Below are 16,524 nucleotides of genomic sequence, written 5' to 3' on the forward strand. Positions count from 1 at the left end.
CAATTCTAGAATTACGTAATTCTGCAACATTGTTATATACCGAACATTTGTGATGGAGCATGTTTTCATACCTGTGGAAATGACCTCTTCGAAGAAATACAGATCGAGAACGAATGTGCTTGCGCTGACGCACCCCACAATCACTTTAGTTTGCAACATCTAAATGCGCTTTAATCGATATAGAAACACCCGCGGAAAAAAGCCCAAAAGCTTGAGAACCACTCTAATATAGGGCGCGCCGAAAGTCCTCTCGTGTGGATTGGTGGAAGGGGAGAGGGTTGGAGACCCCGGGATCACTCACGGGGTGCTCTCCCTCAAAATTGAGGGTGGAAATAGAAGTCCAACCTCTCTTCGGAGTTGGCTTTGGCAACCATTGTCCATGTTATATGGACAAGACAACAACAACATCACAATCTCGAACGCCTAACTTCGAATAACAATATCTGAAATTTCTTTTCGATTGGCCGATAGAGTTTCATATATCGATAAAATTGTTTTATAGTAATTGACGGAAGGTTAAAAAATAAGTTAGGAGTTATTACAATAAAAGGCTTTCCATACTTGTATTTTTCTTTTTCTCGATTTGCTTTTTAATTTATTTCTTTTAAACTTCTTATCACTCAACTTTTGGATACACAAAATATTATAAGCTGACCCCAGTGCTTGTCAATGTTAAAATGCCAGTTATGGCACATACGTTTCAGCGCAATATATATAAGATAATATGTGAAGATTTACAAGTATTTTAAATGGAATTCTAAAGGTACAGAAGCGCATAAAATGTCGCTATAAAATAAAATTAGTTCATAATGTCCTCTCGCCACAGAATGAAAATTTTGTACGCGGAAACACACATAACGTATTGTACTCTGTAATTATAATTAACGGGATTCTACCCAAGAATTCTCTGGAATCGGTAAGCAATAAGAATCGATTAAGGTTGCTTACATAAGAAGCAGATGATAGAGAAGCAATCGGGATCGTTTTACACAACAGTCACATCATAAAGAAATATATATATGTAATGTTTTCAGTTATTCCAACACATCGTAGGCGAATGGTGAGGCTATTCCATTACACGTTCTGGCAGATGGTTAACGAAGCTGGGGTGATTGAAACACGGAGTAAAATGACGACTCAGGACTTTTCACTTTTAACAGCAAGCATATCTTTATTTTAATTTATAGCAGATGACTTTTTCCAGATGAAGTTAATCAAATAACTTATTCAGTAATTGAACTATTAGATACGACTGACTTTAAACTTTAATACATCATAACGTTCTAACAAAGAAAGAGGAGCATAGCGGAAGCGTTAGCAGGACGAAGGCGAGAAGGCATCTATCTGTCTAGGAGAACTTATGACTCAGCATTTATATGAATGGTTATGTAACAGAGTAGCTTCTAGAAAAATGTAGAAAACTTATGACGCAGCATTTATATGAGGAGGTTATGTAATAGGCGTGAATGTTCTAGCAGGTACTGGGTTAGGGGACGATCTGGTTCGCAAAGACCAAAGCCATCGTATTTTTTTTTTATTTTACATCTTCCCACCCCCCCCCCGTCAAAAAGAGAGGCCGGGGTGAGAAAAGCATTAGTACAGGAGTGAAGCAAAAGTATGAGAAAAGACAAGAAAACATCCAGAACATAGCGTACAAGCTTTAACTATGGCCTATCATAGTTCATGACTTTCTCATATAAAATTTTGACTTTATAGCATATGAAATTTTGAACATTAAAACAATGAGTTATAAATAAATATACAATATATGACTAATTTTAAGACTATAACATAATAAATATGGAATACTGATAAATAAATAAGTTATAATTACAAAAGTCCTCAATTTTGTTAAAAATGTCCATTTTGTGTTTTTTTTTAAAGTCCTTTTCATAAAAAGAGTTCGAATAGAATGAAAATATCTGGTAAAATCTCTAAATGCCAGATAGTCCACAAATATGATGCATGTTGATAGTTCACAAATATGATGCATTTTTTCCTCTCATCGTAAAGATTGACATGTTTTACACTTCAATACAAAATATTATACTTATTCAAAAAAACAATTCAATATAAATAATACAATTATACACTAGAACATGAACACTTTGACTTTAAAACTATGGCATGTCCTCGCCAACAGATCAGCGTGATTACTTGCTGATGGTTGGGGGGTGCTATCGAAAATATCGAAAAACCTCCGTTGCCTAATAGAAGGTAACTGGTTTTTGGCATTGTACATTACCTCAAAGTGGTGTTAGAAGAATAAAAGATCATATAAAATTAAAATTATAAGACGGATAACTTGTATAATCAATTTAAAGTCTTTTTTATAATGTTGTAAATTTGAAACAAATATTATCCTACAATAAGAAAATTTTTGCTACAAAATAATTCAAATTATGTGAAAGATATAAAAGGTCAAGATCGGGAGAATAATTTGTCATAGTCGGGAAAATAACTTGTCATAGTTAGGGTTTAAGTCTAAATCAGGTATTAAAGGTCATAATCAGGAAAATGTTTAAAAGAGAATTTTAAAAAAAATTAATTTTAATTTTGAACAGAGATAGGAATTCTACTATTTCGGACAGTTAACTTAAACTCACTTGCTGGATTAAAAGGTCTTAATCTAGTTGAATGAACAATTTCTGATTTCTTTTTAGTTAAAGGATTGGGTTTATCTATTTCATAAGTAACTTCAGAATATTGTCTTAAAATTTTATAAGGTCCTGAGAATGGAGGGGATAATTTACGTGTATTAGGGTATTGAAATTCTTCATACATTACTAAATCACCAATTTTAAAATTACTAGGTTTAAAATGAATATCATATCTTTCTTTATTTACATTATGATAATCATCAGATCTCTTTTGAGCTATTTTTCTGGCTTCTTCTATTGACGGATACAGTTCTTGATTTTTAATTAAGGAACCATAAGGTAATTTTCCATACATTAAATATGATGGAGGGAATTTTGTTACAGAATGAGGGGTATTATTATACTCTTCAGTTACTTGGGGTAATAATTTTGTCCATGCTATATTACCGTGATAAGAATTTAGTTTGCATTTTAATCTAGTTATAATAGTTTGATTAACACGTTCAATTTTACCATTAGTTTGGGGTCTATTTGCAGTAGTTAGCAATTGTTTTACATTATGATTCCTTAAAAAGTGCTTAAATTTTGAAGATGTAAAAGCAGCGTTCCTATCACTTAAAATCTTTTTAGGGACCTGAATTTGGAAAATTTGTTTTAAGCAATTTATATAAGTATCTGTAGTTACACTTTTGGAAGCAAAAGTCCAGATATATCTAGTTGCATGATCAATAATTATGTGAATATACTTTTTGGTAGAATTATAATAATTTAAACCACCTACAGTATCAATAGATAATATTTCAAAAGGTTCACTAACTGATGGTAAATTTTGCAATTAAACACTGTTTACAAAATAGTCAATTAACATAGCAGGAACTATTCGCATAAATGTCCTCCAGGCACAAAGTTTTGAACATGAAAGGGTGAAATTCATTAATGTAACAATCAAATTCTTCCAAACATCAGAGAAATTCCATGTATGTCACATGAACAGGAGACACAGTTATGAAGAGTCACGAACTAATGAAGAATTTTTCTGCAATTACAAAAAAGAGGCGCACAGTCCTATTTTTCTTTTGCAATTGGGATCTTTCTTTCTTGTGTCGGTGGAGGTTTAATAGCTTTCTTGGGTGCATTAATAGTCAACACTCCATCTGGACTTAGGGAAAGATGTAAAATAAAAAAAATAAATAAAAATACGATGGCTTTGCTCTTTACGAACCAGCAACCTTTAATTACTTTTCTGCAATTCAGGATCGTCCCCTAAACCAGTACCTGCTAGAACATTCACGTAAATAGAGGGCTAAAGCCTCTCCTCTAATACACTCTGAGGAAACAAATTTCTTTTCCTTTTCTGGAATGTTCTTTGCGGCACATTTCTCTTCAAACAATAGAAGATATTTGTCTATTGGAAAATTTGTACTTGTGCCATCAAAAATAGGGAATTGGAATTTCATTGTATCCACAATAGCTACGGATTCTTTCTTATCAGTTGACATTTTTGCCGTTTTTGAGCGTGTTAACATTCCAATCACAAAATCTTGAATTTAAGAGTTCGCATACACATCAATTTGAACACTAAAATGAATAACTTTAGAAGTACTTGATAAAACGCATAACTTTGGAGACGAGGGAAAGTACTTAAGAATCGCCGGAAAAGAAGCACAAGCATCAGACGATCACACACTGTCCTTGACCCACTGTTGAATTTAGAAGCGCGTTATAAATAAATCCAGGAGCTTTTTTCCCACGTAGAGGATAAATCCTGCCGGCTAATTAATAACTGTAATGTTTTCAGTTATTCCAACACATCGTGGGCGAATGGTGAGGCTATTCCATTACACGTTCTGGTAGATGGTTAACGAAGCTGGGGTGATTGAAACACGGAGTAAAATGACGACTCAGGACTTTTCACTTTTAACAGCAAGCATATCTTTATTTTAATTTATAGCAGATGACTTTTTCCAGATGAAGTTAATCAAATAACTTATTCAGTAATTGAACTGACGAAGGCGAGAAGGCATCTATCTGTCTAGGAGAACTTATGACTCAGCATTTATATGAATGGTTATGTAACAGAGTAGCTTCTAGAAAAATGTAGAAAACTTATGACGCAGCATTTATATGAGGAGGTTATGTAATAGGCGTGAATGTTCTAGAAGGTACTGGTTTAGGGGACGATCCTGAATTGCAGAAAATTAATTAAAGGTTGCTGGTTCGCAAAGAGCAAAGCCATCGTATTTTTTTTATATTTTACATATATATATATGTGTGTGTGTGTGTGTGTGTGTATGTGTGTTTGTGTGCGTCACCTTGCCTAATTATGGCACCTCGTCATCAACGACAGATGTTGGTTAGGAACCAAAATGTTATTTTGAAATTACAACCTGTACAGACATTAGGATTATTTGGAAGCAGAAGACTTGAAAAATGAACAATGCCCTCTCCGGGAATCAAACCACGGACCTCTCGGATAGGCGTCGAGCGTGCAGACCACTACACCATGAAGTCACGCTAAGAAGACGGGAGAAATACCCTATAAACCTACGATTAGTATGAGACTCATCTGACCCGATTATGTTGGACATATAATAAGTCAATAACATTAGCGGCATGAAAAGCTAATATAATGAACACTGAAGCTATTTTTAAGCACAGTTTTCAAAACTAATTAAGATTCTTTCCTGGAGAATATGAAGAAATGAGACAGACATCTGAAAATTGTAATAAGGTGACTCGATCATGAATCGTATTATCGTAAGGCAGTAATTATATCTTACTTAAGAAGTAAAGGGTAAGTTAGTATCATAACGTTTACTGGATCTTGAAATGTTAGTTTCTCAAGAAAAAATGAGCCTATATAGAATTAGCAGTGAATCTGTTGCATATAATTATATAGCCGGAATGCAAGGCACCGGTAGTATATGAATCTTTTTTAATTTTCACAGTTAAAATGCACCACATAATGTTTCACAGTATTCGAAAACATACGTCAAGAATCATCATCGAAATAGAACGACAAAAACCGATGTACTGATGCAAATCTTCCAGTTTTAATTTTTGCGCGTAAATTTCTTGCACGGACACTTTTAAGAAATAGGCACCAACGCATTTCGTACCACATATTACCTTCGTGCATTTTCGTATCATTGCGAGTGTCTTCCTGAAGATTAACATTCTGACGCGTGTCGATTAGCCCCGCAATTTTCCTTTTATCTAAGTAGTGCATTTCAAAAGACACATAAAACTGTAAATTGAAAATGTTTATTGTAATTTGCAATAAAGTACACATATATTCAAGGTCTAGTATATTTAATAAGTGCTTTTTATTGAGAAATTTATTAGTGTATAAACTGCTGTTATATTTAATAATTATAAATAAAGAAACATTTCTGTCGTTCTGGCTAATGATTAATTAACCTCTTATCAGCTGTTTAAGTTCATTTTGCGATTTCAAATACGCCAAGTTCTCTTTTTTGGCAGGAATTTTCCCCCCTTCAGTTTATTAAGCTGAGGCCGAGCAATATTGGAGATTTTGAAATTCCCTCTCCCGTGGGGATGATTCTTCCTTGCTTGAATCCCGCGATCTAATGCAGCATGAAATTCAAGTTGTATAAAAACACGAAAAAAGTTTCACAGAAGTTGTATTGAAAACAAAAATGCAAAATACAAAAGTAATAAGTTTAAATACATTAATACTCTTTGTATAAAACTCATACTGCAAATGAGTTACTTTTGCAAAAAGGGAGCGCAGCAATATATTTCAATTTGTTTGACATATCAAATGATAAAGTTTTATAAAATCTCCTGGGAAATATTTCTCTGGATAGATTATCAAGAAAATAGCAGTTCATCATTGTAGTTGCACACTTAATTATTCACGTGCTATGGTTGACACACTTAGACAACAGTCAAATAAAAATCAGGAGTAATCAGAACATAAATTTCCATCGAGATTGTGGCAATGGAAATTTGCACAGTTAACACAAATTTAAAGTCCTGCATACGTGTTTTAAAATGAAAAATGAGCATCCTCAATCTAGGTATAAAATGACTCTGTTTTAGCTCTGAGTTTCTCGAGTGGAGGTTTGTAAAATAAAGCATTTTCAAAAATAATGTCGCTGTTTTCTATAAAGCATTTGTTTAAAGATATAAGCCTTGCTACATTTTCATAATTACCTTTTACGTCTTCTTATCTAGATGCTAAATTCAAATGACTTTTAAAATTATAAATTCGAATTAAACTTAATTTCTTAATTGTTTAACAATTTTTTCATGAAAAATAAATAAATTTGACTGATTGGTCTTGTCAGCGTTCACGAAAGTTAAACGTATATTTCCAAAACTCCCGTGTTACTTACTTGCATTGTTCAGCACACAGGGGGTTAATAAACGTTAAGTATTCACGTGCAATGCACGCCCCCATTTCATGTTTGGGAATTTGCCAGTCAGACATGTCTCAGCTCTTTTCATTGAGATTTCTGGCAATTGTTGGCTCGATGCCGAAAATATCTCTTTCAAGAAAAAATAAACTAGAAATAAGGAAATTTAACATCTTCATTTGAAGTAAAAAAGAATCTTAAAATGCTATTTCGTAACAATGTGATGAATAAAAAGGAATACAAGAAAACAGGAATCTTACAAAATTTCTTAATAGTAGCCACCTAGAGTTTAAATTTTACATTTTACTCACAAGGAAGAAAACATTACTATTCGGTAATGCATTAAGGAACTAATTAGAGAGAAAAATACAACATATGTTTAAAAAACAAACCACTACACATTATTACTGAAGTTTTTTCCTTCCTGGCTTGCCAACGCTTTTAAACGTATTCGCGGAATCTATCTAGAAACAGAGCAGAAAATGACAACTGTACCAGAAAAAGCAATGGATAAGTTAATGGACGCCAAGGCACTTTAAAACTTTACCTAGACGTTCTAAATCTGAGTGTAAAAGAAACCTCAACTAAAAAATAAATTCAGCAGTGGTTAAATAAGTTTAAAAAAAATCAAATCGTGCAAGTAAAGAGAAATCGAATACAGATTCCGTATTCTAAGAGGAACAAGCGAAGCCCTGGCTTGCAAAATGTTGGGGAAGGGGGAGGGTGGAAGAAAAGGTTTGCAACAGAAGCTTTATTAGCTAAAATATAATGCGTATTCAACAATTTATCTCGGCGTACTTACATAAAGGTTTTCAGTATAGGCGAATAAATTATACACACCTGCATACTGAATTATGTAACCGATGTATTTATAATGTCGACAGTATTAAGAATTTTTCGTATTCTGTCATCGATATTTAGCTAATGAATAAAAGACCATATAATACATGTTTTTAATTTTTGATTGGAAAAATCTTAAAAGAAACTTGAACATTCATTGCTACTTTGAAATAGAGTAGGACAAAGCATAAAGATTTATAAACTCCCCTTTCTTTGTCAGAGCAATTCCCATATTTTAAAGTTGTTCTGTTTTTAAATATTTCGTGATACTGCTGTTGAATTGAATTTTATGTCGTTTAAGTTTAAAAAACATGATATTTTATAAATAAAGGTAACACTGAAAACTTGAAAACGCTCCTTTGGGCGTAATATAAAATCTTTGGGCGAAAGCTTTCAGGTATTTTTTTAAAAAAACACCTGGTTTCGCAGCGAAAATAAAATGAACAAAAAGTGCATATTTAATAAAAAATTTTACTAAATTTAGCTATACATGGAGGACCGTAAAAAAATTAGGTTTTGTAATTTTTGCAAAATTGTTTTTCTGAATTAAAAAATAGTATAACATGACTATTTGCATCATTTATTTATTAGTAGTTGGAAGAACATGTCTGCGACTAAGGCCGCGTAAGAACTTTTACGGACACTTCTGTATATATTTTTACTGCGTACAGTTATTTTTATTTATATATGCTGTACAGTTCCTTTTTACATTTAAATGAAAATTAGTTTAATAGGAAGGATGCACGGGTGTAAGTGAAATTTAATAGTTATGAAGTATCACATGTAAAAGATGTACAATATCTCAAAAACAGAGCAGTACAAGAATTAGTCAAGAACTTGTAGGCCTTAATCCTGTTCTGTCAAACAAAGGGAATTACACGACCGTTACATCTGTAGGTCCCTATCGAACGGTTTTTGATCTCTGTGATCGTTACTCAGACAGTCTGCCACGTATACCGCGCCTCGCGAGTCAACTGTTGCGATACAGACCATGTGCCTAATATTGTCCTATGACACATGGATCCCCGTTTTTCGTATGGCACATTTTAAATCTTGGATATTGGAGCACTGCGAAAAGTCACGTTTGCTCTGCTTCAAAAGGGGCAGGTTCAGGAAGATTTCTTTCAGAATTTTTTCATCATGCTCAGTAGGAGGCAGGTTTCGAAAGTATGTAGACCATGGAAATGACTGCATATGATGTAGGCAATCCTAGACAACCATGACGAATGTGGGAGTGCATTGTCCTGCTAGAATGATGCTTTAGGACTTCTGGCAAGGAATTGGAGCACATGTGGTTGTGCTATCTCATCCAGTTTATCCGCTGGGATAAACTGGATGAGTGTACTACAAGTGTACCACAAATCACTACCAAAGCGATCAGATTAACATAAGATACGGCTTCTCATGTTATAATACCGACCGTAAGACTGAGATTTTTACTGCTAGCCAGGTATCCTCCACACCCAGACACAATGGTCATTTGATCTCAGAACGTAGTGTGTCTTATCACTGAGCGTCATAGAGAGACATTCCATTGTGCTGCATGCTGTTTTGGCCTTTGGAAATGGAGCGTCTATTGTTTTGGTATTAAAGACAGAACAGGTAAAAGCTGAGCGATAACAGATAAAAGCAGATTCGCTCTTTTTATAATAACTCTCACACGCATTTTAGCCGCTATAACAACAACAACAACAATTTGGGCTTCCCTGCCTCGTGTAACTCAATCACATTACAGGTCCACTCCACCTTTAAACACCTCGTGGAGGTTCAACCTCCATTATTACCCTCCAAGGGAGCGGCGCACCACCTGGATACGACACCAGGCAGCACCGGTCGTTTGCTCCTACCAGTCGCTTGGGCGAGCCCGTCGCAGCGGGACATTACCCGCTATAGCTGCTCGTATAGTATTCATGTAGCCATTGAATCTGTAAATCCACATCGAACAATCTTTTGCCTCTGTGACCTTTCCTTAGTCGGCGTGTAAGGATCTTAAGTTTTACTAACGTTTATTTTATTTTAAATCTTTACTATCACTTCTTATTTTCTACTTCCGGCCAGAATTATAAGCGTTAATGTATTTATGCAAAGTTTGTCTGGCGAACGCCAAGTATTTAAGTTGTGGCTTTTTGCCAAGCGAGAGAGAGGAAGCAGTTAGTCGGACCAGGCCGCTTACCTTAGAAGTTTTACTCAGTTGCTGGTTGCCTTCCAGGCCAGAGGTTTAATCCTCTTGATAATTTTTAAACGTATTGTAGTGTTCACAGTTCTCTGTACTACATACGGCTTCCTGTTAATATAAGGCCAATCTTCCACGTTTATTATTTTAAAGTTAAATTAGAGTTTAGTTTTATTTTTTATATTTTTACGTTTAGACCACAAGTAGTGGATCTGTGTATTCCGAAGTACGGAAGTTATTGTAAATAGAGAAAAATAAAGGGTTTTGTATACCCTTCTTGTGTATCCTGTCTACTTCTCACAGTGATTGAACATAGCTTTAGTAAGCTCTCTGTTCCGAGTCAGGTCCTTGCATGTTTCCGAAGAAAGTAAGACGGAACATTGAACCTGATAGGCGTGCCATGTATAGCCCACCTCACGTGTCTACTGTTTCCAACAGTGCTGCATAGCGCTGCTGAAACAATTCACATGGTGGGCTACTGGCAGCGCTGAAAACACTGAAATTTTCATTCTGATAATATTGACTCTTTGAAAGTTTCTCAAGTGCACAAATCTTCATCTCTGGCGTGCAAATGGCATCTTTTTTTCTTCCGCACACATAATTTCATCAGCCAGGGCTTTTCGCGTCCATATATAATCGATGATATTTTGGTATTTAACTCTGTGTCGCGATTGCGAAGGTGTTTTAAAGCGGACCATGCGCGATTGCACTAACTTTATATCATTTGTATACCAACGCACACATTAGCCATGTACACAGTTTCGCTATTGAGGCATGTTTTATTTGATGTGGACCAATTTCATTGACCGTGAGCGCGAAATGGTCTATATTTCTTTCATATTAAGGAAAGAAATCTTTAACCCACTTCAGGGAATATTCGTATAATAAATAGTGACCCTCTTTTACATCTGTCAGTCTATATATCGGCGATTTTTAAGTTACATCGACAGATTGTACACACGTTATGAAATTAATACATCTGATAAAAAGAAAATGCAGATCACTTCAAAATATGAAAATATTTCCAAAAGTATTATGACGTTGTGCGCAAAGGGCGAGGCAACATATTTGATGCTAAGAATATGGTCTTGAAAATAAACTTATAAAATTATAAGGTATTTCTCCCACTTTCCTAGCGTGCCTTCGTGGTGTATTGGTTCTGCACGTTGGGCCGGTGTTCCAGAGGTCAGTGGCTCGATCGCCAGCGAAGCCGTTTGCTCAATTTTCATCTTGCCGGCTTCTAAAAATACCTGTCTCTACAAAACGATTAAACTGTTTACGTAATTAGAAAAAATTCTCACAAAACATAAATAACAGGGCAGCATATGATAGCGGCATTGAAACACGTTGGATAAAGGATATGATATTCATTTTCCTAAAAATAAGTGACCTTTACATTTTTGTGAGTTTTTATAGTAAAGAGAGCAATATTTATTTAACCAAAAATTCCATGGGAAGAGTAGTAATTATTTATTATCTAGTGATGTGAATGCATTATACATGAAAAGAATAATATCCATGTGTTAAGACAGAACCTTTGTAATAGTATAAATTATTTTATTATATTTATACTTGATTTAACTTTCTATTCTTTTTCCTTAGGTCCTTTCGCAAGTGGTCTTACAAATCAATATGGATGTAGAACAGTGACCATTATCGGATCTTTGCTAGCTGCATTTGGCCTGATAGTGAGCACCTTCGCTCCTAGCATCACCTTCCTTTACTTTAGCATTGGGTTATGCACCGGTCAGTTAAATACTTAATTTTTGTGCCTTATGATTCGTACACATTACAGATTTGCAACTAAACGTTTTGTATTTGTATACGTTAGTTTGTAACATACTATATAGCATGCATAATGAAAATATTTTTTTCTGATTTATTCTACTGAATCTAACATTAACAAATTATCGACCCTCTCACAGAAGTTTAACGTCATAGAATATCAAAGAAAATGATGAATAGGATCCAATGAAATTTCTAAACAGATTCAAAAATTATGTATCATATTTCTTCGATTACATGATGCTACTGAATATAAGATGCATCCTTTAGTTTTAAACTGAACTGAAAGGGGGGAGGAATTACTGAAATTTAAGAAATAAAAATAAATGAATAAATAAAATAAAACTGTAAAAGTCACTTAGCAAGTATTTTTAATAATTCATTGCTATTTAGTAACAGTAGTAGTATTATTACTGGTAACTTAGAAATTTATTTTTTGGAATAATTAATAATTTGAAAATATCTGTGATTTTATGATACCATTAATTTTAAGATGAACCCCATTTTTAGCGACGTTTAAATGAAAAGAAATGGCTCATCTTTAACATAAAAGAGACAAAATCTTTTGTACAGATAATTTAGTTCCATTGTAAAAACTAAAATTTGTTAACTTTCTTTTGTAAAAGGTATTTTTTTACACGATTGTCAATAAAAATTAGAGTAGTGTCTGTAGATTAACATTTTAAAATAATTTACGACTATGGAGTAGAAGGAGCTATTTCTCGGAACTTAAAATAGCATGTTCTTGTTAATACATTTACAGTAACACTTGTAAGCAAACACGAGATCACCATCTCCGACGACACTACGAAGGGCTCTGTAAAAAAACTTTAACTAATTTGCATTCTAATGGAAGCTGGCATAAGTTATAGGAAAGGCAAAATAATAGGGTTAATTTAAATAAAACCTTACGAGTTAAGTTATAAAAAATTCATTTTATAAAACATTTATTTCTTAATTCCTTACTTTTCAAGCTTATTATCCTGTCTAGCGAGTTTAAATATAAACAATAATGTTTCACTAGACTGAAACCCGACTTAATCGAAACCGTATTGAGAAACATAGCATTATCTTAATCTTAATCTCCAAAGCATTCTCTTAATCTTTATTTCCAAAGCATTTTCTTAATGGTTTCCAAAAATAGTCAGCTTATTTCAAATTCAAGTTTTTTTTTTTTTTTTTTGTGTGTGTGTGTTTTATTGTTTAGAGATAATAAAATATGTTTCTATTCGACGGACAAATTTTGCCTTTTATAGAGGTATTAGAGAAAATGGTTAGTAGGGGAGAAGGCAACTGATTTGCATAAAGAATTTACAGTATTTAGGCTATTGTTTGAAGAAACAAACGGAACGAGAAATGTGATATATCAGTTTATTACGACTAATATATTAATAAAATTCAGAATTAATTCCAAGGGTAACTGGTGAATAATGAAAGCGGAATTTTTTTAAAAATTTCTTATACTCGCTTTTCAGATATATCATAAAAGAATAATATTTTAAAATTCAAGGGAAATTTATATTCGGGAGTCCGTATATAAAGGAAAACAATTAAATCCATATATAAAGGAAAATAATTACAAAAATCTTGCGTTATGAATTTTATTCAGTAACTTGAAAAATAATCGCTTATTATTAAAACATTATTCATCTTCTAATGAAGTCTGTCTAATTGATTTTTTTTTCGTTTGTTTATATACTTCCTTTCCTAAATTAGCTTGCTTTATAAAGCTAGTGAACCATCTTATTCTTATCAATTATCATACTTTTCTATCAACTGCCTTTGCAAGAAACCGCCAGCTTCTTTAGTAAATTTTGCCATGTTCCTATATTTAATTCTTTTACGTTGTGTTTTGTAAATATCTTGATCCAAGGCTAATCACTGACGAGTTAACTAATCATGTCATTAAAAACCTTAAGTTCGCACACATTGAACTATTCTCTTCTATATAAACATAACCGATTATAACAAAGATCAAAAACATAAATGAACTGCCTTATCATCACATGATTATTGATTTATTATGCAATACCGATTGAATAGACAAGAGATGGGAAAAACTAGTATTAACGTAGTTTTGATTTTGAGGAATTATTTAAAGAGAACTGTTTCATAATACAGTGTAAACCTATATCAGCATTATAAGACACTGATTTAATAAATAACTAATATTTTCCATGAAAGAAGGTTAGCTTGAAAAATCGGAATCAAATATAATTCTTTTATTTGTTTAGTACCTCTAATATTTTAATATGATAACCAATTCAGACTTTTTGTTTGTCACCTGAACACATGTTTCACGCTGTCAATCGCAAAAAGGAGTGGTCTTCTTAGAGAATAATATTATAATTGCCAACACTGATGTTTACTGATGTCCTAAAAATACGTAGTCACTTATAAATATGGTTCGCCACAAAAGATTTTCTCTAAATGTAAATTTAAAATAGTAAACTGTTAAATAAATTCATGTTTATCCAAATGATTTCATGTATGTAAATTAGTGATGACATTATGTCGTTTGAATTCTGCTTTTGGTAAAAAACTCTACCAGAAATTTGCTAAATTAGAAAAAAGGAAACACCAGTATACTGTGTATTGAAATATGTGAGGTTCTGTATTACATCCTAAGACAAGTCTTTCAGTTCTATACTACTACTTAAGTTTCCAAATTTTCAAATCCTCTCCTCCATTAAATTACTGATGCTTATATTATTTTAGAAGCTTAAAAACTTAGGATTATATACGATGTATGATATCTCAACTCCCCCTTTTTTAAAATATTAATGGAAAATGGTTCAGTAATTTAAATTATTAATTGTCATAAAAATTTTAAAGTTTCTTTTGTAATTACCAGTCCATGTTATTTCTTTTATGTGACTTTAAATGAGAAACGTTTAAGACAGAATTTTTAAACATTATTGCTGGACATAATGAGTTAAAAATTAACTGTTTTTTTCCTTTCAAAAAACTAACTTAACTAATAGTAACTTAACTAATAGGACATAGCTAATACTCTGCAACGAGACAGAATTTAAAGCATCGAAATAAGATTACTCATCATTTAAAATATGACAAAAATTGTAAATATAATCCGTATAGATAAGTAAGTACTCGTATATTGTAATAATTGACGTTTGCTTTGTAGTGTTATAAATAAATCTTTTAAAAATTTCATTGTCAAAAATAATTAATGCAGATTACCTGGAAACAGTTTGTTCTGAAATGTGTTTTACCCTATCAATTTGCACTAAAAGGAAAATACGTAGTGCCAAAGCATTTTCATTTTCATTTTATTTTTTAAACGTAATCCGTGTTTTTTATTTACCTGTAACTCATAAATATATTGATTGGAAAAAAGAAATTGCAGCTATCAGTAGTTTTCCCGTAAAACTAATCTGTATATTTTACATGTAGTATTAATAGATACAGATTATTTACAATTAAATTATTTTTAAATTAAAATACATGAATTAAAAGAATTTTTTTGTTTATTTAGGAACGGGTTTCGGCCTAATGTATCTTCCAGCAATAGTCTGTGTAACCTGTTATTTTGAAAAGAAACGAGCATTCGCGACTGGTATTGCAGTCTGTGGATCTGGCATCGGAACTTTTGTGTTGGCGCCAGTGACAGAATTGTTGGTAGATAGTTTCGGATGGCAAGGTGCAATGCTTGTTACAGCAGGATTCGTACTCAACTGCTGCGTCTTTGGTGCACTTTTCAGACCTTTAGAGAAAAAACCTATAGTCAGAAAAATGACACGATTCTCCATCTCTTCGAATCTACCTTGTAACGGAAATCTAAGAAAGGGATCCTTACCAAACGGTAAAAATCTTTATAATATGCTGTGGAACTGTATCATTTTGCACTCAGTTATCTTCTGATGTTATTATTTTACTGAAGTTCAACGTAAGATTTTAACACTTCTAAAACTTATAAACAAAGAAAATTACAGTCATTGCTACAACTATTTCTTTTAAATAAAAAGTATAAAACTTAAGTATACTTATAAAGTTTATTTTACAACTGCAGAAAAAATGCAAACCAAAAATGCAAAACAACTTATGCACCGTTACTTAACAGGAAGAAATCAAAATTAAACTGGAAAACTTTAGACACACAGAAAAATAAACTACCTAACCTTAGGCTATCAGGCACTTACACTGTCTGAACTAAATATGAAATTTCAAGTAGTATATTTCACCAGACGGGCTTTAGTTCTTTTCAGCAGATCAGGAAGAGTAGCTAAAATAAGACAGTCTTTCTGTAAACCGACAACAATATTGCTATCAGTGGCGTAAATAAGGGTATGCAAGGAATGCCGTCGCATAGGGGCCCGAAGGCTTAGGGGGCCCTTAAATGTCCTGCTGAACTACATTTACATGTTTAAACTTAAAAGACGGATTCCATTACATATATATTGAAGCTTTAATTCATTTTCCCTTGATTAGTTCGGAATTAGAATTTCAATAAAAGAAGATTAATTATTATTTTTATATTCTTTATCTTGTATTTTTTTTTCCTTTTGCTTTTCATTTTTATTTTTAGAATTTGTACTACTATAAATTCTTATTTTAATTTTAATATGTTTTGATTTTGTGTTAAACCCCTTTTGCACGATTGTTAATATTAATATAGTTGAGGAATAGCCTTCATTTGATTCCAATTTACTTTTAGCTTTAGAATCTTCAAGTATATGTAGATAATAGAATTCGTTTTCTTTCAAGTTTTTAAGGGCCCCCTACC

General features: G+C 32.8%; 1 protein-coding gene across 6 annotated transcripts in view; it reads left to right on the plus strand.

The window, feature by feature from the left end:
- LOC118189284 (monocarboxylate transporter 12-B-like) overlaps nucleotides 1-16,524 on the plus strand; it is a 156,508-nt gene that overhangs the window by 129,328 nt on the left and 10,656 nt on the right. For all 6 annotated transcript variants that reach the window (XM_085819102.1, XM_035359863.2, XM_085819104.1 and 3 more), the window contains 2 exons: nucleotides 11,598-11,741; nucleotides 15,277-15,603. In XM_085819102.1, the coding sequence (XP_085675228.1) occupies nucleotides 11,598-11,741; nucleotides 15,277-15,603 (471 nt within the window). The remainder of the gene's footprint in view (nucleotides 1-11,597; nucleotides 11,742-15,276; nucleotides 15,604-16,524) is intronic.

Source organism: Stegodyphus dumicola, chromosome 6, assembly GCF_044657685.1.
Source record: "Stegodyphus dumicola isolate Sdum_Otavi_A_Nest chromosome 6, ASM4465768v1".
Lineage (NCBI taxonomy): Eukaryota > Metazoa > Arthropoda > Arachnida > Araneae > Eresidae > Stegodyphus > Stegodyphus dumicola.